At 38.1% G+C, this 11,106-nt stretch overlaps 2 protein-coding genes across 3 annotated transcripts in view; both read right to left on the minus strand.

Moving 5' to 3' along the window:
• Nucleotides 1-1,537: 1,537 nt before the first annotated feature.
• LOC111493532 lies at nt 1,538-6,489 on the minus strand. Its single transcript, XM_023143248.1, has 2 exons — nt 5,112-6,489; nt 1,538-3,988 (listed from the first exon to the last, which is right to left on the minus strand). Exons 1-2 carry the CDS (start codon nt 6,265-6,267, stop codon nt 1,632-1,634), a joined length of 3,513 nt encoding a protein of 1,170 aa, XP_022999016.1. The 5' UTR covers nt 6,268-6,489; the 3' UTR covers nt 1,538-1,631.
• Nucleotides 6,490-7,382: 893 nt separating this feature from the next.
• LOC111493540 (acyl-CoA-binding domain-containing protein 4-like) overlaps nt 7,383-11,106 on the minus strand; it is a 9,232-nt gene continuing 5,508 nt past the window's right edge. The window contains exons 11-18 of one of the 2 annotated variants that reach the window (XM_023143258.1): nt 10,854-10,980; nt 10,650-10,764; nt 9,603-9,691; nt 9,314-9,397; nt 9,059-9,241; nt 8,550-8,699; nt 8,130-8,189; nt 7,383-7,871 (exon numbers count right to left, since the gene is read on the minus strand). In XM_023143258.1, the coding sequence (XP_022999026.1) occupies nt 7,695-7,871; nt 8,130-8,189; nt 8,550-8,699; nt 9,059-9,241; nt 9,314-9,397; nt 9,603-9,691; nt 10,650-10,764; nt 10,854-10,980 (985 nt within the window). In that variant the 3' untranslated portion in view covers nt 7,383-7,694. Of the gene's footprint in view, nt 7,872-8,129; nt 8,190-8,549; nt 8,703-9,058; nt 9,242-9,313; nt 9,398-9,602; nt 9,692-10,649; nt 10,765-10,853; nt 10,981-11,106 lie in introns of both variants that reach the window. The other variant, XM_023143257.1, reaches the window with a different exon arrangement.

Here is an 11,106-nt window from a genome sequence, read left to right on the forward strand (position 1 = left end):
AATTAATTAATTAATTAAAAGAAACCGACTATGAAAAGGAAAAAAATAATTGTGAATTTTTAAACGCGTTTCTTATGGGATTCCAAATTCCCTTTTTCCGCGTTTTTTCATTTTTTTTTTCTTTAAATAAATAAAAACTCCTTTGGTACGAGGCAAAAGCCCAAAACAAAGTCATAATATCATACTATTTTGGAGAATTGTGTTCATCTAACATAGTATCAGGACTGTGCCAATGAGAAGGCGCACTTTGTTTGAGGGAAGTGTTGGATAAAAAGAAAAGTCTCACATCGACTAATTTAGGAAATGATCATAGGTTTATAATAAAGTTCATGAAAAGAAAAGTTCCACATCAACCAATTTAGGGAATGATCATGGATTTATAACGAAAGCAATATCATACATTGTGGATAGGTCAGTGTTCATCTAACAATACCATGAACCAGGCCTTTAGTAAAAAAAAAAAAACATTAAAGAAAAAATCTCAAAGAGTTAAATTATATATTAAAATAATAAAATAAATAAATAAATAAATAAAAACCGCTATGAAAGTGGCGTCCAAAGCGCGTGGAGAGCGTGCATTGAAAGCTAAGTTCAAAGGATGAAATGGGCGTAATAACTCCAAAAGTCTAGAATTCACTAGATACAGCCAATTTCGTTATTTTTTCACTACCAAAATATTTTTATTTTTCTTTTATTATAATAATCTCTAATAAAATTTTAATTTTATTTAGTGTGGGTCAAATGGTGATTACAACTCTAGCTTTTAGTTCCTTTTTATTTATTTATTTATTTATTATTGATCCCACTAGAAATTTTAGATAATATTTATAAAATGGAATGTTTTATTGAGCTAATTTATTGGGAAAGTTTGATTTTTTTTTTCTCTATTTGAAATACCATTGAGCTTTAAGTATTTATTTTAATGGTATTTTAAATAAATAAATAAACTAATTAATCAAATTTGAACTAATTTTTGTATTTCTCAACTCTATTAAAAATAAGTCTTAAACTAATTAACTTTTTATTTATTAGTAGTTCTTTTAGACAAAACAATGATATTAATCATTTAAATTATCCTAAAAATACAATAAATAATTAATTTTTCTATATATATATATATATATAGAGAGAGAGAGAGAGAGAGAGAGAGAGAGAGAGAGCAGTCAATCTTTAATCAGAGTATTTGGGGATTTGCGGACCAATCAAAATCCTCAATCAACAATGTACAATGAGAAATTTTGAAGCTAAAAAAAAAAAAAAAAAAAAAAAAAAAAAAAAAAAAAAAAAACGAAAGAAAGATGCAATTAAGCAATGAGCAATACAGTAAGAATATCTATCAGTACATTATGAATGCCATCACAAACATCAAATCCCATCATCTTTCAACAATTGAAGCCCATGGAATCCCAAACCTGGCGCTCCTCCTCTCATTCTCTCCCATTCCGATTCAATTTGGACGAAGTTATGCATTCAGTCTCGACCTCACTCGATCGAGTTTCAATCGAAACTGAAAACCACACCCGTTTTCTCATCTTAGTTCCCAGTTTTGGTATAGAAGAGTATTAGCCATGGGGTTGTGTGAATTTTTGACAAACGTTGTGCAGATCTCTTTTTTTTTTTTTCTTTTCTCATCATAGAGGGTGGTAAGGCGTGTAGCCTAACAAGCTACTCACATTGGTGACCACATCGCTGCATCTTTTTAAAAGGCTCAGCAGTTGCTGGGAAATGTCAGTGGGCGGCGGTGGTGTCATGGTGGGTGTGCGGTGGTGGTGGTGGTGGTGGTGGCTGAGTGTATTTCTAGGTTGTGGCAATTCCGAGTGCATAATGTTTGTAGTAGTAGTAATGCTATGAGGGGGATTGGTGAATTGGGGAGGAATTAAGAGTGGAGGTGTAGAAACGACCTTTTGAAAGAAGTTACTATTAATATCATCCATTGCAACAGAAGATGTTCCACCATCTGCAAAATTATCATTGATGTTGTTGTTTCTATTACTTTCATCCCCGCCCAACATGAATTTCACTCGCGTCGTTCCTTTGCTGCTGCTGCTGCCTCCCGTGCCGACACTCGGTGGTACACCAGATTCATCACCCGACGACTTCTTTAGGCATGATTTCAGCTGGACTGCTGGGAGTTGTGGAAGGGATGGTTGATGTATTACTGGAGTCGGTGCTCGTCCTGGCAAGACCGATGGATCCTTCATCCTAAGGGCTTCGGTAGGATTGTCATCTGCTGCACTGCCCTTCTCGGATTCAGGTGCTTCAGTTGCAGGAGCTCCAACCTCTCTAAGTTGGTACTTCACGTTGACATTTCCAAATAAGGATTTGTTTCCCATTGCATACTTGTATGCTGCTTGAGCGTCTGGTTTGTAAAGGAAAACGACGCGGCATGTTGATGTTTTCCAGAAGATACGGAGCCCCGACTGGTCAATAGGCCCGAACCGACCAAGCCTCGCCTTTAGCTCGTTAGCAGATGGAAGTGATGTTTCGGGAGGAAACTTCATAACAAGCATGGTTGGATCAACTTTTCTCACTGAAGAAGGCTCCAACTTCTTCGAATCTCGCTCGACTGTCTTCAATACTACAGATTCACGTTTCTGGGTAGCTTTTCTCTCTGATGCCAACGATTTCAAATCACCCATTTTCTTTGATTTCTTTGATGCAATTTCCTCTAGTCGATCCGATGGGACCCGTTTCCGTCCAGCTTTTGTGGGATCGTCATGTCTGCGTAAGAGTTTAACCGAGTTTGAGGACGACGATTCTCTAACATTTTCGCCCAAATTATCGATTCCAAGGGTAGTAGCATTTGGAGATTTAGCTGCACGAAGTTCGGTGGATTCAGCCTCGGATGGTGGTGACGAAACCAAACTTTTCTGATAAACAACTGACCGAAATCGCAGGAAGAACTTCTGAACAATCACATAGCAGTTCCTTTCAACCCCATAGAAAGGATCAAGAGCAAAGGCTTGTAAATCATTCAACAGTTGGGGCACGTCATATTCATCGCTCCCTCGCCCAAACGCTACGCCAACCTGATCTGATTTTTCTGCAACTTTTCCAACGAAGCTCCCAACCTTCTTTGAGGCTGACTGAGAACCCATTTCTGCACCAATGGCTCGCTTCTTCTTCTTTTTCCTTTTCTCCCCCATGAACGGAGTGGCGGAGGAGCTCATGTCTTCTGCTGGCCGTTTTAGAACTTTCGGTTTCACAACTCCTCCTACTGAACCACCTCCATCAGAAAACTTTGCACCAGCTGTTGAAGGTTCAAGGTCAACACGGCTGTCTAAATTTTTATCCAATGCACGGTCGCCTTCAAGGTTCAATGAATTACTAAGCTCAGGTTGTCGAGGAACTTCAGAAGATGTCGATATCGATATATTTTCCATCCCTGCATATCTAACTTCACCTGAAACGTCGAATTGGTCACAAAGAGGCTCACGACCCACCAACAATCTAGGAAAGTCCCTCTCATTTGCCATATCCGAGGAGGCATCACTCCTAGAATTGAGAACTTCACTAGGTGCCGTTGTCTCTTTCGGTTCCTCAAGACGAATAACTTCCTTAACAGAAGATGCCTCAACGATCATAGAATGTCCTTGGCTAACAACATTGGTGCCCACAGCCATCTGTTTTGCCTCAGTTTCATTGCTAGGTAAACTCAAATTAAAAGTTTCAATATTGGTACCAACAAACCCAGCGTGTTCACTTTTTGTCAGTCCATGAGGCTTGACAGGGGTAGTTGGAGTCCTCTTCAAGAGAACGTAATCTCCAGCACCCACAGTGTCAGCGGATTCTGCAACAAGAGATAAGGGAACAGTAGAAGTTGCCGGCTCCTGATTAGCCTCAAAGTCCTTGAAGTTACTTGGTTGTTCATCTCGGCGTTTGAGAAGATACCTGTCTTTCTTAGATTGGTCCTTTAACTTCATAGGCTTTATTGCACTCTTCCCACCACCCAAGGCTTCTGCAATCACTAGAGGCCCACTCAAAGGAGCTGTTAAAAGTAAATCCATTAGAACCAAAAAAAGAGAGAACACTTCAAACATTTCCTAGTTCATAGATAATTAATACAGGTCAAAGAAGAGGAGGGCCTGATTGAACTGGAGAAGATGGACTTCAAAATTAAGTAGAGAAAGTTAATACAAGTTAATTCTTCATTCAAATAACCATAAAGTCGCATAAAGTTATTGCCAAATCTATATCCAAAGATTCATGGCATCGCCCAATTGAAACAGAACACAATTCAGATATATGTACAATTTAGTTAGTTAGGAAACAAATGTTAAAGACATCCCTGCTATAATTCACATACAGAGCAGATGTTGGTGATAAAAAGTCGAGAATTAAGCACCATACAAATGCTAAATGGCCACAAAATCTGTCTGACATTGTTTTTCCAATGATCCACAGAAAGGGAAGGGGAGGGGAGAAAATGCTATTTTCAATCAATAGCGGGGAAGATGCATTACAAATTCATTCTAGTAAACTTGTACTTTTGGAATGAAGTTCAAGACGTTGGTATAATGCCAAAAAGAACTGGAAGTTCCCAAATATAGGAACATTGAATGGACCAGTTTGATAATTTCTGAAGCTCGTTAACATTGTCCAGTAGATTAAGGAAGAAATGTCAAATACATGGCATGCATCAAGAGTTTAAATGAAACATTGCATACAGTGATGGCGGTGAGTTATAAAATGCTCCTCATCTATTTATAAATAAATGAAAGTTACAATCTGAGTACACAATTTACAGAAGTGCAGAACCACGCTTCCAGCGGTCATTCTCAACAGTTCTTTGGGTGTTCGGAGCATCCAAGATCTATAGAGTGAGTGTCATTCCCATGCATAATTGCATGCGCACAGATTCCTTTTCAACTACTAGAACAGACAATAGCGGGAATATAAATCAAGAAACCATGATAAGCACAGAATTCCATTAATCTCCACATGCCTGAAAAAAGTAACATAATTTCTTCCAATCCACTATGAAACCAAGTCAATCTGAAACCTATTTATTTCTGTTGTTGGGAGGGGAGGGTTGGACTTGCAATGACAGGGGAAAGGTGATTTGAGGCATTGAAAACAACTAAGAACCTATGAACCCGGTAACTAAGTACCTCGAGCTGTCCGTCTATGCTGATCCAATGAAGCTACAGAACTGCGAGGGGGACGTCCAGGCCCAGATGACACACCAAATGCCTGAGCATATGTCTCATCAAACTCTTCATAGACCGCTCTTCGATAACAAAAGACTGTAGCCTTGTTGTGCAAAAAGTTAATGCTTCTATGATCACCACCTCGTGGAGTCAATGCCAGTTGCTTGATAAATGATAGAGTTTCGCCCGGTTTAAAACTATCTCTCGACCTCTTGATCTGATTCCAAGAGTAAACACCTCCTGCCTCAAAGTCTGGAACATCAACGGCGAAGTATCCCTCAACATTCGTCTGCCTAAAATTGTAACGATTCCTACACTTGCAGGCCAGACCAAGACCTCGTCTCCGACTCGCCTCATCAACAGCCTCTTCCACAGCCTTTAGAAAGGTCCTAGAAGTTGTCTGCCTAGACTTCTCATAATAATTAGGCTCGAATGGTATTAGCTCAGCTGGGTCAAACCATCCATAACTGCTATCACCAAAAAATGCAACCAAAACATATCCCTCCCTCCTGGTGCGTCGCACAGAAGGAGAAACCAAAGCTTCGTTAAAAATGTGCCCAGGCCACCATGGATGAGACTTGACCTTTCCCCACACCAGATCCCCCGCCTCAAACCCATAGCTCATCGCCCTCGTAGTTGCCGCAGCAACCATTGCACCACTACTCTCATTCGCAACATAATCATCAAACTCAGACATTAAAGACTTGTACTGAGACGAATCAACCTTTTGATCGTTCATTGCATCCAAATGACCAACCGAACCATCAAATCTATCAGCTTCAGAAATTTTAACATCAACAAGGGAGTTCGAGAACTTCCTATCCATACCTGCGCCTCCCCCTTCGCTATCCGAACTGACCAAAAACCTCACCTCCTCGGACGGGAAACCCCTAAACTCCGCAGATCTACCATTCCCCAACATCTTCCCATCAAACTCACTCCCCGCAGCTCCGGGATCTAGCTCCATCAAAGAAACCCTAGCTTCGTTAACAACTCCCGAATCAGAAGCCTTGTCGTCGTGATTCGAACTGTCAGCGACCTGCTCGAGAACTCTGACCTCCGCTGGTGACTCCTCGAGACCATCCGGTTTCTCCTCGAATTCAAAATCCTTGTTCATCACCGATATTACACGAGCCGAGACGAAATCATATCCTAAACCCTACAGAAACAACATCCACGACGTGGAAGAAGAAGGAGATTAGCATAATTGCAGTGAGAAATGGGATGAAACAGAGATGAATATTCCTGAAGAAGCTGAGAAAGTGCCTGGCTTCGAGCAAATCTAAAACCCTAGAAAGAGTTCGCGTTTGGACGGATAGAAAGACTGAAAAATTTATGACGCTTTCTTTTATTCTGAGAAGACGACGAGATCACGAGCGCTTTTATATTTCAACCGATGCCACGTCATAAAGGTAGACGTGTCAATCATAAACTTAGCTCATGCATTTCCATTTATATATTTTATCGCATTTGTTATATTCAAAAAAAAAAAAAAAAAAAATTAGGAATTAAATTTAATTATTTCTGAGTTTTGCTGCCCTTTTTTAATTTCTCCAAAATCATTGATATAATTTTAGAGATTATTGAAAATAATATTTTCTCCAAAATCAAATTAATTTTTGTTTTAACTTCTTATGTAATTTAAAAAGAACAATATTTTTGTATGATATATTGGATCAAAAATAAAAAATTACCGGTGAAATATATTAAATTAAATCCAAAATACGAACTCATGTTGTAATTTCTACCCATATAAAATTGACAAAGTTGATTAAGGTTTAAGATTAAATTATAAGTATGCGCAATTTGACGAGATTCAAAAGCTATATTGAAGATGGAAGTTTACTTAATAGTACGGGGTTTAATTGATCTTTGTTTTTTACATAAGTAGCAAGCATTCTCGAAAATTTCTCTCAGATTCAAACTCATAGTTAATGATAGAACTAGAATAGATATTTTATATTTCCTACTCACACGAGCCCACATATTCTTGTTTTTTGATTAATCTATAATTCTAATCTTCCTCCCCAATTAGATATTATGATGCTAGTAAGTCCAAAATTCCATTTATGATCCAATGCTAATAGATACCAGGGCTTTGCAAAATTTGACCAAATAAAAAAAAAAAAAAAAAAAGATCGTAACACTAATAAACTAAATCGACTAAAATTTTAAATATTTTTTTTTTCCACAAACAATATATATATATAATTATTCTCAAAAGAGAGAAAAAATAAAGAAAATGTGTATGCCTCATTATCATTATAGCTATATATATGTATATATTATGTTCGCCTCACATACAAAACCTTTGAAAATTTGGCAGTAAAAGAAATACACAGCACTGAGATCTCAGAAGTTTATATTATAACACATTCATTTGGGTTCCCTAATGGAAGGAACAAAAGACGAAGAAAAAAACTAACCATCTTATTATCAGTTGAAGAAGAATTACTATGTGAAGGTGGGGATCAAATGTAATTGAAGGAAAAATGTAACAATTGTAAGCTAATGGTCACTAACCAATGTGGGGGGCTTGAGAAATCAGGCTTCTTCTGGAGGAGGGGATCCAGCCAACCAACCCCACACACCACCTGAGCCCTGCTTCTGTTTTGCCCTCAAGGCCTCCTCAGAAGCTGCCTTTTGTCGCTGTAGAAGGTCGAGTTCCTTCTGTAATGTTTCCATTGTTTGGAGCTTCTGTCGTAACTCCACAACGTTGACCTGATGGGTAGTCGAAAAATGAGCAGATAACCAAAATATGAAAGCAACGCGACTGTCGAGTATTATGTATTGACTAAGCGTGTATGCAACACGACTGTCAACGTTGACCAGAACCAACAATTTCATTTTTTTTAAAAAAAAAGTGTACCTATTACTTTTTATTTTTAATTTTATGGAACTGAATAGTTCAACTAGTGTTGCTCAATCTAACTGACTTCAGCTACTTGCGTAAAATGAAGGGAACTAAGGAATACAAACCTCAAGTTTGAAACATCTCGACTGCTCAGCTGCAAGTTGCGAGCGTACAGATTGCAGCTCCTGCAGAAAACCAAGGAGGTCAAGCATTCAGTTTCTTCACATTTCTTTTTGTGAAACGCTGCTCGATATAAAGTCTGGATTCTACTGAGCCCCTTTCAATTCTATACCATCTCTAAAGACTCGGGAGATTAACGATGGTATTTTCAATTTGGCTCTTTTTTTGGGGTTGTATTTTCTGTATGCCACTTTTATTGTATTCTTCCATATTTTTTCCTCGATGAAAGTTTTGGTTTTTGATACAAAATAAATGGCTGTATTTTCAATGCAATGAAGCATTATTGGAGCTATCCCAGCGTACATTTTTTGCTAGTGTTCACCCTTTCACTTCGAAATATAATCAGTTTTCGGTAAAGAAATTACCTTGTACAGCTCGGAATTACGGTTCTCCGCATCAGCAAACTCTTGCTTTAGTTGTAAAGAGTGTATCTTCTCCTTGCTGAGAGATGATTCCAGTTCTTCCTTCTCCGCCTTCAATGTTGCAATGAGTTCGTTTGTTTGCTCACTTTTGTTCTTCTGTTTCAAGTTTAAAAACATTAGTAACTTCTAGCATCCTAAAATTAGATTGCGATTCTTGATCCAAGTAATACGAAGGATAATCATGAGAAAAATGTCAACATTATTACATTTTCGGGAAACGAGAGAAAGTTTCTATTTTTCTTCATTACCCAACAATATATATAAATTAGTATTTTCTTTTACTCGCTACTTAGCAATTTTCTAACTGTCCCTGATGTGGTCTCTAATTCCGTAAAAATCTCTCATTGGGTACAGTGAATCAGGAATAAAATGGAATAGCAGATCAGTACTTAAACTAGCAGATCTTAAAAATGGGAAACCAAAAGCTGAAAACATCATTTATCAAGACATACCAAATTCTCTGACTCTATGTTGTCCATAACAATTTCCCTAATTTTTCCTTCTTGTGTCCCTTCAAACTCGGATTCAACATCCCTGTTGGTGATGTTATGCACAGCTGAAACACTGTCCGGCACAGAGGTCTCTGTCATCTTCGATTGCAGTGTTGATTTGTGGCTTGGTTTGAGAACATTAACCTAAAAGCAAGATTCTGGGTGAGTTGAAAGGGGAAGTCAGCAGACAAAGCAACGCTAGATATTACCATTCACCTCATTGGTATAACGTCCATTGTATCCTCCAAATGCCACGAGGATGTCTTCACCACCATAGGAGCTTACAACCAAACTAATTCCCTGTAAGAGATCAGATGGCGTTTAATAACTTCAATGGCTGCAGTGAAAAGTATATCGGTATTGACAGTGAGATTCTTGATTGACATTCTCCCAGGAGAAAATATGGGAACTTATTAGTTTCCATGGTTTAAGATAAAAGTTTGAGGCACATCCTTAGTTAATGTGATGGTGGGGCGTGTGGTGAATTGGTTAGAAGAATTGGCACCTCACTAGCAATAGGAACACGCCCTTGAACAGATGTTACAACTGACCAAACAAGCGTAGACATATTCAGCACAACAGTTTCCGAGACCCCTGCAGGAGATCAAGAGGATGCGATTAGTACTTAGTAGTGGAGTATATGGTGACTTTTTGTAATAACTGATAATAGATCCAAAAATCTTTATTCAACATCATGGATGACTTGCGATCTTCAGATACTGCTATAACCTACTTGAATGAAATTTAATTTCATGACAATATAAGGGAAGGCGGGCACATCTGAGGAAGCACCTCAAAAAAGACTACCTTGATGTTTGGAATCTTTGAAATCCGTTGCAGTGTGATTGCAAGGGAAGAGATCTATTCTCAAAGAAAGGAAAGCACGTACTTGGTCCTTGAAAAAATCACTTCAAAACATTTTTATGGCTTCAATTAAGAGTTACTTCTCTTCCCTCGCCAAATGGTTAATTAACTAGTGGGATGCATCCCCATCCAGGCACACCTATATTTTCGTGAAAACTCTAGTAATAGAACTCAGCAGTGGTTACTTTTCATCTCTATTTGATGGAAAGCAGTAAATCTTCTATTGATTGCATCTTAACAATTAGGAGGTAATTAAACAACCCTTTACACCATATACTCGAAGAACTTCTACCATCCATGTAGAGATATAAAAATGATTTTTCTTGGTGGAACTTGCAAAATGAACTCCCGCTGATTAATTTTTGTATCTTATTAGGGGAGAAAGGGAAATTCTCGTACTAATCACATCTAAATAATTAGGACGTACTAAATATAAGCTAGGTAGATTATTTACTTCAAACACTAATGTCTCCTACCACATTCAGTTTTGAGGCATTGTTAATCTGGTAAGTTGTACATCCAATGAAGAAAAGATTCCCATTTAATAAATCCACCGTTTTCCTTTTAGCTACTATTGCTTCCAGATTTGTTCACGCAAGGAGATTATCCAATGGGAAAAGGCAAGGATGATTGTTGAAAACTGTAAGATAGCAAAAAAAAAAAAAAAAACAAAAGAACAGGTACATACCATTCTTGTTGTCACCACCACCAACAATGAACCAATTCTCTCCAACTGTAACACCTGCATGTCCAGCTCGCGGAGTTGGTATATCACCTTGTTGTGTAGGTCTTGACCATTCCATCTATGCAATCAGCAACCCATATAATATTCAATACATATAATGTTCACCATATATCATCAATAGATACTGGTATAAATTGATATTCTCACAGCTTGCAAATCAAGAACATGCAGATCATTGAAGCAAGTAGCATGTGAACCCCCACCAAAGATGAGGAGATAGCGTTCTGCATGTACTGCAGCAGCATGATCAGACCTTGGAGAGGGAGGAGCCCCGCTGCAGTATTGTCATCACAAGTCAGCCAAAGATATAATGGAATACTTCTTTCTGTTTAACCGAACCTTAAATGAGATAGATGAATGGATATATAAGAGGATAAAAAAAAAAAAAAAAAAACAATCC

The sequence above is a fragment of the Cucurbita maxima genome, unplaced genomic scaffold, assembly GCF_002738345.1.
Source record: "Cucurbita maxima cultivar Rimu unplaced genomic scaffold, Cmax_1.0 Cma_Scf00019, whole genome shotgun sequence".
Taxonomy (NCBI): domain Eukaryota; kingdom Viridiplantae; phylum Streptophyta; class Magnoliopsida; order Cucurbitales; family Cucurbitaceae; genus Cucurbita; species Cucurbita maxima.